General features: G+C 44.3%; 1 protein-coding gene across 1 annotated transcript; it reads left to right on the top strand.

Annotated features, from left to right (window-relative positions):
• Positions 1-1,611: 1,611 nt before the first annotated feature.
• On the top strand, positions 1,612-21,741 carry nfatc2a (nuclear factor of activated T cells 2a; the record flags this gene model as incomplete). Its single annotated transcript, XM_083895124.1, has 10 exons — positions 1,612-1,744; positions 2,542-3,472; positions 3,570-3,738; positions 7,395-7,597; positions 8,067-8,239; positions 9,459-9,599; positions 12,252-12,307; positions 12,425-12,557; positions 12,678-13,397; positions 21,686-21,741. 10 exons carry the CDS (start codon positions 1,612-1,614, stop codon positions 21,739-21,741), a joined length of 2,715 nt encoding a protein of 904 aa, XP_083751250.1.
• Positions 21,742-22,287: the final 546 nt, after the last annotated feature.

Here is a 22,287-nt window from a genome sequence, read left to right as displayed (position 1 = left end):
GCGTAAAAATACCCAGTACATAGCGAAAAAAAAGTTATATATTTAATATTAATATTAATTAGACACTGTAAATGGACTTCGTGTTGCACGTGTCCTCATTTTCTGCTGACAGAGCACATACACAGCAGTGTGGGTGCTGCATTGTGTAAAACAAAGAGGGGGGGATTCCCTCAGCATTAACAGGACTCAAATCAAAGACCCCAGCTTTATGTAACTTTGTATTTTTGTTTCTCTGAATGTAATTTTCATTTTGATCCCCTGTAACATAAACCTGCCAAGGGACTACAGACCAACAAGTAGCCTCAGGCTGCATATTTTCTTTTTTAATGTCGGTTAATATGCATTTCATTTAACCCTTTAAGGTACGTACCAAGAAAAAAGCAAAGGAAAAATGATTTATTTGCATTTTTTTTAAATGTACTTATGATAACAATAACTATTTTTTTAATTAAACCCTACATTTTTTCAGATACAGGCCTCTACCAAACGGTTGAGACATCTGTTCATACTAAACCTGGTTTACATAATTCATAAAGTACAATTACAAAAAAAATTTAGAACAAATGTAGATGTGTCAGTGAAACATGGACATGGGGCCACAAGTGATACACTTTGCCCTTTTGCCCTCAGACCCGTTAAAAGAACCACATCTGAAAGACTTTACTCATTATTTCTGTTTATTTTTCTACCAAACATATTTGAATGAGCATATTAAACATCTGCATGTGTGCGTCCCTCTGCGGGGGGGGAAATCAATCATTAAACAGGGAAGTAAATACAAGATGTGCCACTGTAATATTACCATTTCTTCTATAATAACTTGACGGGGTGCCCCCTTTGCACTTTCGAGCTCCCTCATCCCCTGAAATGACTGTGGACGCCACTGCACACAGACACAGAGGTGAAATGATGTTGTTTGTTTTGGATGGTGATGGCGATGGATGGTGAATGATGATGATGATAGATCTTGACCAGGACTCCCCCTGAAAGAAGAGGCTTTGTATCTCAATAAATTTAAAAAAGAGTCCAGAGAGAGTTGAAATGATGCTCTTCCAGCTGCACCCTGCTGTGTCACTGCAGCGTGTCAGACACCCGGGGGCAGCACCAGGCTGCAGACTGTCAGTCTGTCACACACACACACACACACACACACACACACACACACACACACACACACACACACACACACACACACACACACACTCATTCATTATCTCCAAACTACACGTTTACCTTCTTCTTCTTTCTGTGTGTGTGTGTGTGTGTGTGTGTGTGTGTGTGTGTGTGTGTGTGTGTGTGTGTGTGTGTGTGTGTGTGTGTGTGTGTCGTCGACGCATCATTGACTGTGGGGAGGCGTGATCACAGTTGTGCACTGGGTTAGAAACAACATAGACGCCGCCTTCATGTGAGCAGAAGTGAAACAGGAAACATGTGGTCCTCCTCACCTCCCGCACATCACCGATGCATCACTTGACACTTTGTGCAGCAGGTTCAAATCCACACACATATGCGCAGCAGCAGCAGCATCATCATCATCACCATCACCATCATCATCACTACTACTACTACTTCAGCCTGTGTGTCTGTGTCTGAGCCGCTCACATTACACAGATGACCTCTTTTTACGACGACAAAGACTTGGAGGAAGAGCTCAGTGGAGTGAACTACCCCGATGAGGATCTGCAGTTTGAGTATTTGTTTGAATATGAGCCGCCTTGCAGCGACTTTGCTGCGGGAGACCAAGGTTTGTGCGAGGCTTTTGTTTACCGTGGAGCTGAACTGTGATGATGCTGCTCCATGTGTCTTTGCTGTGGATTGTTTTGTCTGAGCGCGCGCGCGCGGGCCTGCAGAAGGTTTAATTCGTGTAAAACAAAAAAGGGGGGGTGGGGTGTGGGGTAAACAAACAGGAAGTGAGTTTGACAGTCTTTGTGATGTGGCTCTCTGACATCTCACAGCCACGTGAGAACACACATCAACACTGTTTAGTTGGAGGGAAAACAAATGATGAACCAAAAAAAAAAAAAATGCCTGGAGAAGATTTGTGAAAATGATGTTGCCAGTTGCAGGACTTAAGAATAAATTAGGACATTACTTTACAAAGGTTGCTCTGTCTAGTGTCTAGTGTCCACTTTGTGATTTGAGTGAAGTGCATTCTGTTTACAAAGGCCACCGTACTTCCCTTACACGCTCTGGAGTCCTCTGTTTGCTTGCAGTCTGCAGTGTCACCAGTAGGTGGCACTGATTCTCACACACTGGACCTTTTGATGAAATCCTGCATCCTTGTTATCATTTGATTGAATACACTTAAAACCACTATTGAAACTCACCTCTAATACACAAAAACGACAGATCTTACCAACGATAATTGTCGGCCCTGCATGCTAACAGGCTTTGTAAATGCACACGTGTGTGATTTGTGTCGATAATGTGGGAAAACGATGCTGCTGAAAGCATTGTTGAGGTGTTAAGGTGTCGGTTGATGTGACCACATTTCTGTTTTCCAAGTTAGTGATGAATCTTTCACCTTTGCTCCCCCTGCAGATGACCCGAACCTCGCACCTCACAAAGTCCTCAGCCCCGAGTCTGAGCAGGCTTTCCAGCTGGAAGAGGCCTCCCCGTACGGCATCAAGTCCTGCAGCCCCGCCTACAGTGAACACAACACTGAGGTTCTCTCGGGATATGACAACCAGGAGGCCCGACACTACCTGGATAGCACCCGGCCTGTGGGCCTAGCGCTGAGCCCGCGGATTGAAATCACGCCATCCCGTGAGCATTACAACTATGTCCGGGACTCCCTGCAGAACCAACACCTGAACATTAGCCCCAGACCCACGCTCACTGTTCCTGGCCATGAAAGCCTTGCCTACCGTGAGCCCCAGTGCCTGAGTCCCGCCAGCAGCAACTCCTCCACCAGCTGGCACTCGGAGAGCTACTCCCCCTGGGCGTCTCCTTGTGTGTCCCCCAGCAGTGGCCAGAACCCTGGAGACCTCTGCCCGCGATTGCAGAACATCCACACTGGCTCCCCGCGCACCTCCCCAGGTACGTCTCCTCACACCAGCTTAACCGAGGACGGCCTGGGACACCGCTCGCCCTCACCCAGAGCTGGCTCGCGCTCCACCTCCCCGCAGGGCAAGCGCACCTACGAAATGTACAGGAACCCAGGCTTGGTCCCTGGACACCGCTCCCGCAGTCCCTCCCCCCACAGTGGCCATGAAGATCACAACATAGGCGCCCACTATACTCACAGCAGCCTTGTCGATACCATGAATGGCTTTGGCACTGGTCAGCCAGGCCTGGTGCCGACTAAAATAGTCAAGACCACCAACCAGGTTTACACTCTGTACCCAGAGAACCACGGGGAAGGCAACTACTTGGTTTCCAACGACCAGGACATGAAAACCAAAGCCCCGGCAGAGCCTTTCTTTGTTATCCCCCCAATATGGTCCAAGCCGCTGGTTTCCAGCATCTGCAGGTAAACTTGTTTTTTAGGTTACACACGCATACAGGATAACCGCTCATCTTCCACCCAACATGTTATTGATGATCTTCATGTCTATTGTTTCCCGCAGCATCCCCATGGCCTCTCTTCCTCCTCTGGAATGGCCGATCCCCAGTCACACAGAGCAGTATGAGCTCGGCATTGAGGTGCAGCCCAAGCCGCACCACAGAGCTCACTATGAGACAGAGGGAAGCAGGGGTGCAGTCAAAGCCCCTACAGGGGGTCATCCTGTTATACAGGTACGTACGCCCACCTTCAAAATAAGGGCACATGACTTAAAGTGGATGTCTAATCCAAGTTCCAAATATTGGACAGTGTTGCCTCAACTCGAGGCTCTTGCGGGTTGCCAGATAGTTTTCAAAACGTGGAAATAAGAAGCTACACTTGTACCTGGTTTTGTACAACAACAAGCAACAGGCAGAGATTGAAAGTGTGTCTGCTCCAAGCGGCAGCGTAATCCCAACAGCAGCGAATTATCACATGATGAGGCTACAATAATAGACTGTTAAAACATTATGTGATTTATACTCCAACGAGAGAACAAATAGAGGCTAGTCGTGTTGGATGAAGATCAGTTGTGTACCTGTCCTGTCCACTCCACGTGTCCAGATGTTTTTGAACGAGGCCTCTCATGGTTCGGTAACGTTTGGCATTTCTGACCCATAGCTGCAGCTCGGTGTGTTTTTCGCTAACTCTTTCTGGCAACCTGGGTGTCAAAAAAAATGAGTTTCTGGGCCGAGGATCTAAATCTAAATTGTGACTAAACTGGTATCAATGAAGCCAGTATTAACACGTTAATCTCTGATGACACATCGTGGTTATTTTACAGTTTAATATAATACACTGCTTTCATAATGTACCTTTTTTAGCAAGTACAAAATGATTATTGTGATGTTTGACCATACGACACACAGTCAGATTTGGTTAGAGAACGTCAGCCTGATCATTGTTTACTCAGCACTGGTGTTTTTATTGACTACAGGGCGGTCGTATGTGAGAGTGACTCTTTGTGAGTGACTCTGCTCTCACATCACCTTTCCCTTTTTTTACGCGAAACGATTCATAAATGGCCCAGACACGTGACGCATTGTAACCGCACCGTAGCCTCACGTCAACCCCTAAAAAACTGAACTCGGGTCAGTGAGTGACACAGACGCTCAATTTTGTTTTTCTGCTTCCTCTCGGCTTAAAATAGTCCGCCGCTGTGTTCGCCTTGACCACACAAATAGACCTGTGTTCGCGTCGCCCCGCACTTCCTCTTTACACGCTGCTTTGTTGACTGTGTCTCTAGACGGAGTGTGACAAACGAACGCTTGTGGTTTTGGAATCGCTTTTTCAAACACAACACGGTAAAGTTAGCCGTGACACATTTTAAACGGGGGGGGGGGGGTTGTCCGAGTAAGATTATTCATAATTTTGTGTGTGTGTGTGTCACTATGGCAACGTTTCAAAGCTGTTTTTGTTTGTGATATTAGGCACTTGTTGGAAGTAAAAGCTTCCCGTGTTTCTTTTCCATTTACTTGCCCGTCCCCAGAAGCCTCACCCTGAGGTCAGTTTTGCCCACTCTGCCAGACCAATCGGATGGTCAGGCCCGGTTAGCCACGGCTGCACTCCTTCACCTCATATTTCCCTTCCTCCTCTCCTCCTTTACTCTCTATGTTTTTTCCTTTCCTTTTCCTCTCCTCCTCTACACTACACACACTTTTCTCTCTGAGCCTTTGCACCCCTCCACTTTACTTTTCCTACACTGGTCTCTGTCATGACTCATTGCTCCTGCCACTGCCATGACAACCGGGCCGACTGCTCACATGGTCTGTAGAGTGTTTGCACTCGGCTCCCCCTGCTTCACTCTGTGTGTGTGTGTGTGTGTGTGTTAGCTACCTGGAATTGGACCCAGCATGGTCATTCATGTTGCCATAGTTTCTGCGTAAATCCAGCAGCAGCTGTGAGGCTGGACAGTAACGTCCGCATCGATCATCTTTTTCGACAAGTGACCGATTTCTCAATACCTTTTTTTTTTTGAGTTTTTAAACAATCCTGTTTTCTTTTTCTTTTTTTTTTTCTCTTGCGGTCAGGCGTGTAGTGATGTTGGCGATGTTCACCCTGCGACTAGTTTATTCCGCAATAAAAAGTTTGCTCGCAACGCTGTTTTTGACGAAAGCAGCGTTTAGATGCAAGTTGATGCCTTGTGGTTTCTGCAGGTTAAAATGTAGACTTTCTCTCCTGCGTATCAGACCTCTTCATCCGTCTCCAATGCTTCGTTTTTACTCATCTACATGTTGAGAAAAAAAAAGGCGTAATGAGCTCAACGCTTCAGACTGACTGTTGTCAGTTTCGGTTCTCTTTGTAAAAGCTACTGTAAACTTTCATCCAGTTATAGGAGAGGTAGTAGAAGGCCGTGAGATGTGAGCTCTCTGCTGACTTCTGTTCAAGGCTGTGTCGATGGAAGACACATGTTTTTGCACGTGGGTCTGTCACTGATCAGTCTCCACATCTGGAAATGCAAAGACGGAACGAGGGGCAGTGGAGCAACACAACCGGTTTAAAGGTTTTCAAACGTGTACTTCGTGTATACAATTCTCGGGCTGACTGGTTAATCGTTTTTAAAGGTCCCATATTGGGCAAAATATACTTTTTCATCATTCAAATCCTTATATTTGGGACTCTGGAGGTCCTATCGGTCTGCAAAGTGTGGAAAAAGATGATTCACTCATGTTTTTGTGGTCCTCCTCAGTCTAAGTACAGGAGATAAAACACACAATGTTGACTTCCACACTCATTGAGACGTCACAATGCGCTTAATTCCTGGAATTGTTCCATCCGCTTTGTCCATAAAACATGCAAGAGTGCTGGTGAGGGCAACGGTATCCGAAAACCGGAAGTCCGTGAAAAGTTCTATTCTTGGCTCCACAGTGCAGCACAGAGTTCTCCACAAACTTCCAGCCTCAGAGGATTTATCTGTCCAGTGGATACATGTTATATATGACGGCAATGTGTCTGCTAGAGCCTGCAAATTATCACTTTTGCAAATGCTAACGTAGCTCCCAGTAGCCTCTGTGTCTGATGTCATTTCCTGTCCCTAAAGCAACTTTTTTTTTTTTAAAGAGATTTGAAGAGATACTACTAAACAGAGCGTTCTGAACAGGGCTGTTTTGGCAGGGTGATTGAACTGCTGTGGTGCTTCATCCTTATGGTATTTTGACCAAAGCATGTCACAGACATGTCCATTAGGACACCAGGAAGCAAGGTTAACTTGGAGAAATAGGATATAATATGGGACCTTTAAATCAAAATGGAACTTTGAAACAGCACAAGTAGTAAATTCTGTGTTCTATGCAGATTAAGAAACATTTGACAGTGTCATGTTGTAATGAGGGCCACACGGTTGCTGTAGTGGCTTGCACTCTTTGCCTTTGCAGCAAGAAGACCCAAGTCTTTCTGCATAGAGTTTGCACGTTCTCTCCCTGTGCGTGGGTTTTCTCCGGGTTCTCCAGTTTCCCCCTGCAGTCCAAAAGCATGCAGATTTGTGGTTTAGGTAAATTGGATCCTCTAAATTGACCGTGAGCGTGAGAGTGAATGGTTGATTGTCTCTCTGTGTGTGTGTCCCTGTGATGGACTGGTGAACTGTCCAGGGTGTGACCCCCCGCCTTTCGCCCAATGTCAACTGAGATTGGCACAGCACCAACCGCGACACACATGTTAAGGATTCAGCAGTAGACGATGGATGGATGCGACAGACAATGACAATTAAACCATAACTTATATTGAATTACATTGGAATACATGGACAGGAAGCAGTCTAATAGATATTTTCCCCTGTACGTTACCACTGTACGTCTCTGTTCTGTAACCTAAACACAACTCATTAATTTCTCATCACTTTTTGTGTCTGCAGTTGCATGGCTACAGAGGCAAGGAGCCACTTGCCCTGCAAATCTTCATCGGTACAGCGGACGAGCGCATCCTCAAGCCTCACGCCTTCTATCAAGTCCACCGCATCACTGGCAAGACGGTCACCACCACCAGCTTCGAGAAGATCGTCAATGGCACCAAAGTCCTCGAGATCCCCCTGGAGCCAAAGAACAACATGAAAGCAATGTGAGATTATCACAGCACTCTTAACACACACACATATATATATATACACACACTACCGTTCAAAAGTTTGGGGTCACCTATACAATTTTTTTGTGTTTTCCATTAAATGTCACACTTTAATTCATCAAAAGAGTTGCAAAATGAATAGATAATGTAGTCAATTGTTTTCAGCTGTGCTAACATCATTGCACAAGGGTTTTCAAGGGTTTTCTAATCATCCAATAGCCTTCTAACACGATTAGCAAACACAATGTACCATTAGAACACTGGAGAGATGGTTGCTGGAAATGGGCCTCTATACACCTATGTACATATTCCATTAAAAACCAGACGTTTGCAGCTAGAATAGTCGTTTACCACATTAACAATGTATAGAGTGTATTTCTGTGACCCCAAACTATTGAACGGTAGCGTATAAACTTCCTGTTGTTCTGTTGCCATTGTTTACGTATTTATTCCTTTTCCGTAGAATCGACTGTGCCGGGATCCTGAAGCTCAGGAACGCCGACATCGAGCTGAGGAAGGGCGAGACAGACGTCGGCCGCAAAAACACCCGGGTTCGTCTCGTGTTCCGTGTGCACATACCTCAGCCTGGAGGACAGAACCTCTCTCTCCAAGTGGCCTCGAACCCCGTCGAGTGCTGTAAGAAAATTGCTCGTAAAAAACTCTTTTTTTTAAGCGCTGATACTGGTGTCTTTATGAAGTATGCTTTGTCCTAGTGATGTTTTCATCAGAAAAAAATAAAATATCATTTCAAAAATAAAAAAAATAAAAGCACTCGGAGTTTGGAGCTGGTCACACAAAGACATCTTTATGCAACCAGGGCCTCTATCCAGTCGGTGGGTGCTGCCCCGTTTCAGTGTCTGTGTACCTGTGTGTACGGGCACAGTAGTAAAGTCTATGTTTGTGAACATCGCCGCATGTGTACACAGTGTTATTAAAGCACCTGGTGTAATCAAACGCAAACAAAAGGTCCCTTTATCTGGCGTTAACCAACACCCTGGATCGAGACATGTCATTAATCATATCAGAGTGATGCTGCTGTCGTTGTTTGAATAAATATAACACGGAATATAATCACATTTTTTATATATATATATATATATATATATAATCTTAATTGTCCATCTCTGCTGCATTCGCAGTAAGTCGCTACCTGTCGCACAGTGAACCTTAAGAGTAATGAAAACCAAATCAAGCGCGACGTCGCTTGCCGCCGTCGATGTCGTCCTCTGTGTTTTATCCACAGATCTGTTCAAAGGTCACGTCGTTGTTTGTCAAACGCCTCCGTTTGCCTCAGTGATCGTGCAACAGCAACATCAGACTGTGTTCGTGTCCTTCTGTGCATCTGTGAAGCTGCAGTGATCATATCAGTGACATGTTCTCTTGTTTGTTTCCTTGAAGCACACAAGTGTGTACAACACACACTGAGGCACTAAATATTATTATGAGACCGTACGGACTTTAAATATCTGAATTGCTGATTGCATCATAACTGTTTTTTGTTTTTCCTGTACAGTTTCCACCGCCCTCCTCTTCACAACTCCCACTTTGTGATCGTGAAAAGCCGCTTGTTTTTTGATTGTTAGAATGACTCAGCGTCACCTCTTTATTGTAAAACAGTCACTTGTCAGAAACCGATACGGATACTTTCAAACAAAAGTTTTTGGATTAGACCGGATACAATAGAAGTCAACTGTTACTGTATTAGTCAATGAATTGTCAACAAAAGAAAGTGACAAACTGTCTTCGCAAATCAAGAGTCGTCTAACCCTAACCCCACTAATGGGAACACAAATTTATGATGTTACTAAATCAACTCCACTTTTGTCATTTCCACCCCTCTGTGTTGTTCCTGCAGCTCAGCGTTCGGCACACGAGCTTCCCATGGTGGAGAAGCAGGACATGGACAGCTGCTCCGTTCTGGGCGGCCAGCAGATGATCCTGACTGGGCAAAACTTCAGCTCCGATTCCAAGGTCATTTTTACAGAGAAACGCCAGGGTAAGTGACACCGACGCGAAATGAGACGTTTTTTTTTTCACAAATTCTTTTTCAGGCGAGATTACGTCTGAAATGCTTTTCACCCCGGAAATCGAGCCCGTTTACAAAATCTACACAGTCTGTTTGCATCTGTTCTCACAGCTCCTTCATAACATTAGTGATAACTAATGACTCATAAGCAGACTCGTCTACACAAGCTCATAGCTTGTATATATTTCTCCACCGCCGTTGTAACGATGGAGCCGTGCGAGTGATTTGCATGATCCAAATGATAACGCTGCTGCCTGACTTCCTGTTGCCCTTTTCGTCCTCACTGACACACCGTGATGCCTTATCTCTTCCCAAATGGACGTTTTTTTTTGTTTGCACGAATATTTGGCTCATGTTGACGTTGAATTCGATAATTCTACTTTTACCTCTTTCTTATTAAGGTTTCTTATTATTATGGCATAATGTGAGCGGTTAAATGATCCTTAATCATGATATTACATGTTGTATATCCCCTGCTGCAGTTCTGTATGTGTAGTCCTCAGGTCATTGCCTCTGTATGCTGCTCTAAAAAACGTTTTTTGGGGATAGACAGTTATGTAAAAAGGCCTTTTTTTAGCCGTCTCATATCATGACTAACTGACTCCACTGCACGTCAGACAGCAGAGCGCTCCACATAAAACTTGGACGTGCAACCTCAGGCTAACTTTTTTTTTTTTCTGTACGGGGTTCCCTGCTGCCGTGTTACGACACAGCACAGTAATGGATAGTAAGGCGGAGATGGAAAAAAGGGAATCTAATGAAGAGGGATTGCCATTGTTTTGGAGAGACTCTCTATGACACAAAGTTCTGGACAAGTGCAGCTCAGAAATGCCTCAAAATGAGACACGGCTGACTCTGGGCTGGAGCTTCCCTGGCGCTTGATTTTTTTGGACGCGGAGAGTTGTACGGAGCAAAGGAAAGCTTTCCCGGCCAAGTCAAGCCTTCTCTGTCTGCTTCTCCAGCTGCTGCTGCTGCTGCTGTCTCCTCCCCTTTTCCACGTCCACACACAATTATCTCCAGAGGGAGAACAAGCGTCGGGGTATCCCTTGGAGTAGGGTTGCAACAAAAAGCAAACAAATGCAGCGCAGACGCCAAGAAAGCACTAGTCATCATGTTTTGCTTGAGAAGCGGAGAGAGTTGATCATAAAAAATTAGCTTTTGAAAAAAAAAAAAAAAGTTTGGCAACACATATGGAATCCCCCTTCTTCCTCCTGACTCATTTAACCCATGTGTTTTTAATTTGCTGTTTGACAGAGGGTTTCCCACCTCCATTGACATTTTACAAAGAACTCACTGCAGCACGTCTCATCATGTGTTCGGGCACGCAGAGTTTACTTTTCATTTAGTTTCCTTTTTTTTTTCTCCCATATGACGGCTTAATCTGATGTAGCATGACGAAGACCATTACGGCTGTGGATATAAGGACACGCGGGCGCTTTCTGCTTTTGACATAAACGCACCGTCAGCAATGAATTTGACAGATGTGACACATGTTGGAGTGAACCTGCCGCTCACCCTCTGGCTTTTTAGAGGTGTGGCTAAAATAAAGTGAATATAGAAAACTTTTAAATACACTACCGTTCAAAAGTTTGGGGTCACCTATACAATTTGTTTGTGTTTTCCATTAAAAGTCACACTTTTATTCATCAAAAGAGTTGCAAAATGACTAGAAAATATAGTCAAGACATTGACAAGATTAGAAATAATGATTTTTATTCAAAAGAATAACTTTGCTTTTGTCAAAGAACCAGCAAAACTGTTTTCAGCTGTGCTAACATCATTGCACAAGGGTTTTCAAGGGTTTTCTAAACATTCAATAGTCTTCTAACGCCATTAGCAAACACAATGTACCATTAGAACACTGGAAATGGGCCTCTATACACCTATGTACATATTCCATTAAAAACCAGACGTTTGCAGCTAGAATAGTCGTTTACCACATTAACAATGTATAGAGTGTATTTCTGTTTCATTTAATGTTACATTCATTGAAAAAAAGGTGCATTTCCCTCAAAAATAAGGACATTTCTAAGTGACCCCAAACTTTTGAACGGTAGTGTATAAACACTATAAACACGTGACTCTGAGTCTGTGTTTTCTCAGTATAGTGGTGTTTGGATCTTGTGTTGCCTGGCAACATTCCTATGCTGCATGCAGGAAGTGATGCGTGACATTGTGCTAGTGAAGCAAGGCGTCTAAAACGGGTTGGAGCACTGTAGTGAAAAAAAAAAAAAATCTGTCTGTTCAGCAATTTGATGGAATGAAGAGCCCCCAGCCACTGATGGTACTGCTTGACACAACCTGTTTTTGAATGAAGAATGCAGCGTAACATAAAACCAAACTGAAGCAGAGTAACAACAAAACAATCACCAGAAGTTACACACTGCACCTTTTAAGTTGTCTGTGCATCACCTGTATTTGAATCAGCTGAGGGGAAACATGCACAATTTCATGTACTTTCTCCATTAGTCAGGATTAAGCATGTTCCCTGATTTACAAGTTGGGAAGCATGTGCAGCAGCATCTGGAAACAACCAGCCTTCCTTTAACAGCGAAAGCGAATTATCGCCGTGTTTGACTGAGATTAGGTTTTTTACACTTTCTCTCCTTGCTTCCCTCCTAGATGGGCAGCAAATTTGGGAAATGGAAGCAACTGTTGACAAAGATAAGAGCCAGCCTGTACGTATTTTCTTTAAAACATTCATGTCATTCCATTGCCAAATCCAGACAAAAACACGCTCAGTGTCTCAGATCAAACAAAGACCAGTTTTCGGAACATGGTGTACTGTCTTTTAGAGTATGCTGTTTGTGGAGGTGCCGTCCTACCGAGACACGTCTGTCTGCCATTCGGTCAAAGTCAACTTTTACGTCATCAACGGCAAGAGGAAGCGCAGCCAGCCTCAACACTTCACCTACACACCACTGGCATGTAAGAACACACTCGTACCGCTCTGTGGTGTGCTGATGTCACACTGTACCCTAAGAGAACACCAATCTTCTCGGCATGTTTACGGCCGTTGATTTCATAAGTCGCCTTTTTTTTCCACAGCTCCGTCCATCAAGACAGAGCCCATAGATGAGTATGAACCGGACCACATGGGCTTTGCCATTCCTCAGATCTTAGGCTTATCCCCCCATTCCTACTACCACCATAGTCCACGCAGTGTCGTCCACCCAGACAACAGCCTGGTGTCCAGCATGGCCTCCTGCCAGCGTCTCAGCTCAAGCCTTCCGAACCAAGACACGCGTTTCCAGCAGCAGAGCCCGGCCATTGTCTTCTCCCGCGGTGGCAAGAGTCTGAGTGGCAGCCCCGGCCTTTATCAGCAAACCGGAGGGATGATGCCAGACCCCCACCGGTCAGTCCTGGTCCACACAGGCACCCCATCTCAAGCCGTAGGTCCCATCGGTGCAGGCCAGCACCCTTCGATCATCCAGTTCTCCCCCACCAACCACCACCTTCTCCGCGCAGCAGACCCTCAGCCTCTCACCGCCCTCCAGCCCGACACCCAGCAGATCATATACTGCGACGGTTACTCCCCGCAGGCGGCCACTGCCCACTCGCCCACGCCTCCTCAGGCTCAGGCGGCGGTGACCCACCCTCAGCACTATCCGACTGTGATCCAGCAGCAGCAGCCCTGTGTGCAGAAGGGGCAGCAGAAACCTCGGGCGCCGACCGACGCCGGGCAGATGGAGGCTCCGGGAGACTCGCAGAGGCGGGTGACGGTCAAAGAGGAGAACCTGGACCAGGCTTACCTAGATGATGGTGAGTGTAAGTTGTTGCTTTTATACTCTGAGTGATTGTTGTGTCTTTTTATCAGTGTAATGAGGTTTGAAAATAAACAGACAGTCAAAGTGATGGATACGTGCGGTTCCCTTTCTGTGAAGGCGATGGATGATCGGACACGCTGATAGAGATGTGAATTCTCCTCGGAACAATTCAAGGATATTTACATTATCTGCGGTATCTCCTCTACATTATATCCCGGTCTGATCTCCACATTCTCCCCGAACAAAGCCAACAGAACAAACCAACACTATTAAAACAATCCTTGCCAGGAGGAGTAGTTATGTTCCACTCAAGGTGGAAATAACAGGGATTATGAGTCATATGTTTATACTCGTGCTTGTCAACCTCGTTACCCTCAGACTGAATTAATGTCAGGCCACATCCAACACAAGGCGAAAGGGTTGAGCCTCTTCCTTGTTTTGAAGTTAAAGGTTCCACAAGTTATATTATGTCTTAGAATGAAAGGACAAAGTGACGCAGTATGTTTCTTTTCTTTAGCCCCCGTGTCAGTCAGGTGAGATTTAAAGGCGGTTTGTTGTCACCGTGCTGCTGTCCACTCTGCTGGTCGCAGGGGTTCATCAGGCTCCACCGCACATCAGGAAATGATTTTTTTTTTTTTTTCTTCTTTCCCTCTCTTTGCTGGCATTAAAGACAAGAGAGGGAGGGAGAAAAAAGTGTCACTCTCCTGCCCGCCTGGACATGTTGACACTGTTATGAAGTGAAAAACAACTTCCATGGCAACCATTGTCAAACTGTGGAACGGGCTGCCTGGGAGAGCTGGGGAAAGCCTCTTTGTTTGTTGTAGTTGGCCGGGGCTTCTCCTTGGCCTTACGCCCCTCAATTCTGTGGGGGAACCCACCAGAGGATTAGCTTTTTTTCCGACCATGGGATGCTGCCAATCTGGCAAAAGAAATTCCTATTTGCAGCTGCTCTCCTCCAGAAATCCAGCCTGAACCCTGTAAGATAGCAGGAGGGTGGAGGGTACTTTAGCAGGAAAAGGAAAGGGACTATGTCTGTGTGTGTGTGAGTGTGTTTCAATGGAAAAAATTAAACAAAGAAAAAAGGCCAGCAGTGGAATTTGTGTTTTTGGGATGGAACTCTGCTGTAAACATCAACAGTGTTGTGATTTGTTGATTTAACATGGAGGAGGAACAGTCGTACTGGACTTTCTGTTTGATCCTCCCATCATCAAAAGGTAATGACGCTCTCTCAGTTTCCCAAGGTGCATCTTTGTTCAATTTTATTCATTTGCGCTGTACTTTATAGAAACAATTAAAAGAACAGGCAGTAAATATCCTAAACATTTCTGTTTATTCTAGTTAAAGGTGCATTATGTAATAAATCTAAAGCAACTGGCCATAAAATCCTCCTAATATGTCACAGAGACTCAGGAATAATGTTCATATAACAAACTCACCAACAACAACGGTACAGACAAAATATTTGCATTAAAAAAAATATTTTGCAGACTGCAAATCATGTTTATGTTTTGAAATCATGTTTATCATGTGGCGCCACCTACCGCCGTCTACCAATCATTGCAGTCAGTAGAGCCCCAGCTGCCGAGCAACCACGGGTTGCCAGTTACGTCAGAAAACGAACCTTAGAAAACCTCGGTATTTTGAATTTGAATGTAGTAACCGTTTTTGGCCACATTCTTACATATGGCGTCTTTAAAACAATACTTGGTCATTTTTTAGCTAGTACAATAATGGCTCCATTTTTGAAACCATGGCACTGAACCGTATACAAACAAGTTCCCGACACTCTGACAGACAGGTGATAATCCACCCACCAGCATCACTGTTGCATCACTCTGATGAGGAACACAAATGGGGGACTTCCCAATATCGAAAACCTTACCTTTTTTTTCAAACAAAGGGCGAGAAGATAAGTGAGGTTGAAATTTTTTTTTAAAAAATCCCTCTGTGTCTGACTGCATAGCTGTTGGCCTGTGATCATTACCACAGAAGAATCATTTATGTTGGGCCCATGAAACACTTATTTTCAAAGTGAGACTGTGTCAACATTACTCATCGAGACATGTGCTTCAGTCTGTAGTCATTTTTGAAGAAATGCCGACGCCACATCCTGGTATCGTCACAGTGTTGTGGTTGATAACTGTCACATCTCGGAGGTGCCTGAACTGTGTCACCTTCAGTGAAAGAGTATTAAATGCAAGTCTTTTTTTTTTTTTTTTTTTTTTTGTCCCCAAAGTTGGGTCATTATCTCACCCACACAGAGCGCTTTCATCCTCAGCCCTCACACAAGTTCCCATGCCCAACTAAGTTATTCATACTTAAACAGAAATGCGTGTACAAACCTGTATTACCATTGAACCGCTAAAGGTCAAGAATGTCTGGCATAGGTCACCCCGTAGATTTTGCCACGTAGATTTTGAAAACGGAAAAAAACCCAAACCCACTGGCATGGCCAACAAAAGGCTGAGAATGACATGATTTAGTGGGTGTGGAATAAAGCCCAGAGGCAGTGGAGCAGGTGAAATTGTTCCAGCAGGTAGAGATCAGAGCAGGAGAGATAAAGCACATAGCAACAGCCTGGTGGACACGCATTAGTCTCAGCTCACTTCCATCCCATTTGAAAGGCTTGATCAAATACACAGTTAGGACTTATCCAGACAGTGTTACAGCCATAGAGATGAGGGCACGGCAGCTCGTAGAAGACACTTCTCATTCTGTGCGTGGACAGGGCATTTATTCTAACCATACAGTTTTCAATTGTTGTCATGTTCTTCCTCTTGCTACGTAGTTGCTGTGAATTCATTAGCCCTCCAGTGACCCTGTGCGCTAACAATGTGTTGTGAGCCGAGTGACAAACGGGTATAATGTCCATGACCCCATTCTAAATTTAAAGGTCCGAGAAAGAGTACGATAGATGCCATTTTTGCTACTGTACACTTTTAAAAATAAGGGTTCCAAATGGGACCTTCTTCAAGGGCTGAGGTTCTACCTGAAACCATGCCTCCGAAAAACCCTTTCTTCAGGGTTCTTGGTAACACTAATGGTTCCAGTAAGAACCATTTGATCCAGAGAACCCTTTAAAACCCCTTTCCTGAATAAAGGGTTTTAAAATGGTTCTTGGTGGAACCCTCCAAAAGGGTTCCAGGTGGAACCTTTATAAAAAAAAAGGTTCTACCTGGAGCCAAAAAGGGTTCTCCTATGAGGACAATCCGAAGAACCTTATATGGTTCTACTTAGCACTTTTATTTCTAAGAGTGTAGGGAATGTAATAGTAAGATTGGGTGCCAAGAGAGGAACTGTGTGAGGAAGTCTGTCGTGGCAGAGCAGTATGTGAGGGTGGTGCAGAACATGTATGAAAACAGAGAGACAGTGGTGAGGCGTGCAGCCGCAGTTTCGGATGGGTTCAAGGAGGATTATGTTCATGGATAATTTCTGAACCCCTTCTTCTTCTTCTTTGCAATGGTGATGGACATGTTGACAGACGAGGTCAGGCAGGAGTTTCCATGGACTATGTTGTTTGCCGATGATATGAGAACCTGGAGAGAAGATGAATGAAGGTTAGTAGGCGAAAGACTGAAGACCTGTGTGTGAATGACGGTCGGTGTGTGTGTACGTGCACAGTTGCACAGGTCACAGTCTGACCGAGTCAGGCAATCGGACGACTTGCAGAGTTCAAGTATGCATGCGTAGGAGGAAGGTTTGGAAATAAAGCGAGATAGACATGGTTTGATCACGTGCAGAGGATGGATAGAGAATATCGGGAACAAAGGATGTTGAAGATGGAGCTGCCAGGCAGGAGGAAGACCACAGGGTAGTTGTTGATGTAACAGAAGCTAAGATGGTAGCATATGATCCACTGTGGCGACCCCTAAAGGCAGAAGCAGAAAGAAGATCAAGCGATAACAATTTGACGACTGGGGTGTCATGTATAGAGCCAAGGGTGAGATGGTTATCATTGATAACATATCATGATCTGACATCTGAAGATGAGAGACTGCAGCATTGAATTCTTCTTGTGCAAAAAGGCCTTTGTGTGTTTCCTTCTCGTCTGTGGTGGATGCGTTGAAACACAAAGGCTGGATTTGTTCTAAGAAAGTCAATATTTAAGTGAGACCGGTGCCCTTCCCTCAGACAAAGCTTGGAAAGATGTGCCTACTCCACCTTAGTTGACTGGCTTCAGTTTCTGGATGCCTGTGCGATTCTATTGATGGTATTTCGTCTGAAACTGAAGCCTATACCTCCCACTTTGGAAACCGTGGATTATATCTCCTCAAATACTCTTGCTGTTGCTTTGACTTACTTACAAAAGCTGGAACCCTTTAATAACGCTGCTAAAAAAATAAAATTGGAAAGTTTTTTTGGCATTAAGAAGAATGGGATTTATTGTCCAGTTCTTCAGTTGGAACCATATTAAACGGGATCTTTTCACAGCCAGTGTCGAGAAAACTGCAACCAGTAAGTCTTTGTCTGAGCATGCGGCTCTGCTGAGTATTGTTCCAGGTCAGAGGTAGCGAGCACTGACATGTGGTTAGATCTAGTGTTGTGTCGGTCGTGAATGATTTGTTCGAAAGAACGATTCATTTGAGTGAACGAACTGACTGGGATCACTTCGTGAACTGATTCGTTCCTTTCTTGGTTCAGTTGAGCTCAGCAGCGATTGTGGCGGCCGGGAGCGGAACTGCCGCGTTCTGTGAATCACTCGTGAAGTCGTTTCGCCAGCGGGGAGGGAGTGACTAGTAAGAAGAACTGTGTCTGCCGTGCTGCTGTGATTGACACACACAGAGAACTGGTGAACTGTGGCTGTGGACTTGAATCTCGCGAACGAACTGACACGCAGGGAACTGGTGAACTGTGGCTGTGGACGTGAATCTCGCGAACAACTGACACGCAGGGAATTGGAGAACTGTGGCTGTGGACGTGAATCTCGCGAACGAACTGACACACAGAGAATTGGAGAACTGTGGCTGTGAACGTGAATCTCGCGAACGAACTGACACGCAGAGTACTGGTGAACTGTGGCTGTGGACGTGAATCTCACGAACGAACTGACACGCAGAGAATTGGAGAACTGTGGCTGTGGACGTGAATCTCGCGAACGAACTTACACGCAGCGAACTGGTGAACTGTGGCTGTGGACGTGAATTCTCGCGAACGAACTGACACGCAGAGAATTGGAGAACTGTGGCTGTGGACGTGAATCTTGCGAACGAACTGACACGCAGAGAATTGGAGAACTGTGGCTGTGAACGTGAATCTCACGAACGAACTGACACGCAGAGAACTGGTGAACTGTGGCTGTGGACGTGAATCTCGCGAACGTACTGCACTCAGGGAGGACGTGAGTCACGTAGCAGGGCACTGGGCTCCTGCTAAGCACTGAGCGATTCGGTGAAGCAAATCTTTTGAACGGATCATTTTAATGAACGGATTCTAGTGATTCAGTACACTCAAATGAACTGCCGATCCCATCACTAGTTAGATCGCTGGTTTGCTGTCGGTCCACTCGATCGACAACAAAACCACATCGGCTTAACTTGAATTCATGCAGTCAAACAAAACCAGGTGAACACACCGTGCCCCCCCGTTTTTCCACACACACACATATCAGCGCTGTGTGTGTATGCAAATCAGCGCCAACACACAAACACACACATTCCAGCTCTCACAGCAGGCAGTTTGCAGCGACTGAGTCAGCTACTGTACAAGGTGTCTCTCTCTCTCCTCACGCCGTCGGTTTGCTAAACAGTGGCGCTCATTGGTGCAGGAGTAAGTAGCCAGACATTCACCCTCTGAAGAGACTAGTCCGAGTGTTCCCTCAGCCAACCTCAAACAGCCGCTCCGTGCCAACCCTTCATTAGACGCAGTAAAGCCCCACTGTGTGCTTCCCCCCCGCTGTGGCGCTCCTGCTGCTTCTCTGAGCTTCGTTTTATGCTCAGGGAAAAATTCTGTGGCACCACTGGGGAGATGAAAGTTCCTTTAAGGCATTAGGTGTCACAGGGAATTCCACTACAAACTAAAATAAACAGGGATGCTGATGTTGTGACGACAGCCGAGCACCCGGTTCGGCTGCCGCACCTCAGCTCACCGGCAACTCTCCGATGCTGCTGCTGCTGCTGCTGCTGCTGCTGCTGCTGCTGCTGCTGCTGCTGCTGCTGCTGCTGCTGCTGCTGCTGCTGCTGCTGCTGCTGCTGCTGCTGCTGCTGCGCCGGCGATAAAACATGCTCGTTGTTGAGCTGCCGTTGCTCTCTCACATCTGCAAGCGATCAGATAGACGGTCAGCAGCAGAGACAGGGAGTCGGACAAAGACTGGTTTGTTGCATCTCTGATTTTCTGATTAGATTTCAGAGCTGTTGACTGTTGTGAGCATCATTCAAATTAGAAATCACATTTTCTCTTCCAGGTCAAATAGTCTAAAAAAAAAAAAACAGGAATATTCCAACACCTACTTCTTTTTAATTTCCTGCTTCAGAGTTCTTCAGAGAAGTTTCTGTGTGTGTGTGAGATGGCGTCTGATTTCATTTTACATGTGTTTTAATAATTACACCCCCCTCACCTCAACCGCTATGTAAATCAATGCTTTACATAGTTTGCACATAAACCAGCTGAATTCAGTTCCTCTTCCTCAACTATATTGTTTCTTTTAATTCTCATTCCATCTTCTGTTTATTTATCAATCCTTTTTTTTTAGCATTAAAAAAACAAAAAAACAATAATGAGGTTCTATTTTAATATTCTAGTGTTACTTTTTACCATGGTTACAGGATGACATGACATGATAAGCCCCTCCAATTGCTGTGGTTACAGGCAAAAAGTTTTTTTTGGCTGTCTCTGAAATTACTAGTATTACTCACCGGGGCCTAAATGTGCTCCCAGTGGAAGCACCAGCCTATACTTTCTCCCATGGTGCTTGTGTGCACACACAGTGCGGCGGCACACACTCGACTTTCGTCCGGCCTGGAGCTCCCAGCTCAACACAGACCAGTGTGGCTGATCTGGAGAAGTGACATACTACACATAGTTGTGCGATAATGAACGACGTGTTGAAGGCAAAAGACTTTTGAGTGTGTGTGTGCAAAAAAACACCTTCATTTTACTTAATATAAACTTAATCTACTTAAAAATTATTAACTGTCACTTTATATGTACAGTACATTAACATGTATGGTAACACCTTTGTAATGTATGGGTGATTATTATGGTAACACTTATTACCATATATATATACATATATATATATATATATGTGTATATATATATATATATATATATATATATATATGTATACATATATATATATGTATATATATATATATATATATGTATATATATATATATGTATATATATATATATATATATATGTATATATATATATATGTATATATATATATATATATATATGTATACATATATATATATATGTATATATATATATATATATATATATGTATACATATATTTGTATAGATAGTTTATTTCTATACAGGCAATAACTTGGTGATCAGTATGGGTAACACTTTAGATTAGGCAACACACATTCACCATTAACTAGGTGCTTACTGACGTGCACATAAGTCGCATACTAGCCCTTTATTAGTAAATATTAAGCACGTATTAACAGGAAAAATGTAGGAAAAGTCTTAATTCATGTCATAATAGAGGACATTATGTAGAATAAGGTGTTAACACGTGCTTAATGATTACTCATAAAGGGCTAGTATGCGACTTATTTATGTTAGCAAGCACCTAGTCAAGGGTGAATATGTGCTCCCTAAAAAGGACTACAACTACCATGAATGTAATACTTTTTCATAAAAATGTTTGGCCACATAATCATCATATAATCAATAATTACCATATTATGTTATAAAGTTTAAATGAATGTTCCAGACACAGAATTATTGCCATGACCAATACTTTTTAAGGTATTCTCCTCATTTCCCTGTCAGATAGACGTATTCTACTTAACTGTAATTGTTTTTTTGTGTGTGTGTTGCTTTTTGCCTCCTTGTGTATTTTTAGAAGTGAAAGTTTCCATTCCAGCGCTGCTCTTCACATGATATGTATGTGCACTGTGATGTGATGTGAGGATGTTTGACTCCTGTATGCACTTGTGTAGCTCTACCTCTAGTGGTTGCTCGACGTCAATGCAGCGTTCTAATGGTTTACTGTAAGCAGAGTTGAAGAATTACTCCTAATTGTTCTGCTTTGAACGGATAAACACGGGCATGAATCGAACTGTTGTCTCACAATCGCCTTCTCTTTCTTTTTCTTTTTTTTTTTCTTTGCAGTGAATGAGATCATAAGAAAGGATCTGACCGGCGTCCACGCCAGAGGGCAGACATAGATGACGGACTGGAGCAGGAAATGACAAGATAAACACACACACACACACACACACACACAGAGAGAGAGAGAGAGAGAGAGAATGAGTGAAAGAGCGAGTCCTCAATGTTCCAGTAAGGTGACGCACTTCCACTGACAATCACACCTTTTCTTCTTCATTTTCTTAACCCATAGAGCGACAGTAAGAAACGTTAGCAGCGCACTCTTGTGTTTGCTCTGGATCTTTTCCCGCAATTAAACGTCGGAGAAACGATGAAGAATTGAACCCATTACGTCGGCCGCAGGTTTCCAACGAACTGACGACGAATAACAAAAGGCAACAGGCCCATTAACGTGCCCATTTCTGATCATTTACTCAACACATTCCAGGGTTTTTTTGTTATTATTATTATTACAAGGGGGGGGGGAGAAAGAAAAAGAAGATCAAATCAAAAGTAGTCATGTTTCCTCAGCAATTTGAATCACACGTTTGCCTCACTATGGTTCTGGAGATTGTCGAGAATCAATTCTAAATACCAAAAAAAAACAAAAAGTGCGACATATCGTC

The sequence above is a fragment of the Microchirus variegatus genome, assembly GCF_963457635.1.
Source record: "Microchirus variegatus genome assembly, chromosome: 9".
Lineage (NCBI taxonomy): Eukaryota > Metazoa > Chordata > Actinopteri > Pleuronectiformes > Soleidae > Microchirus > Microchirus variegatus.
This window is presented reverse-complemented; position numbering and strand designations above follow the sequence as displayed.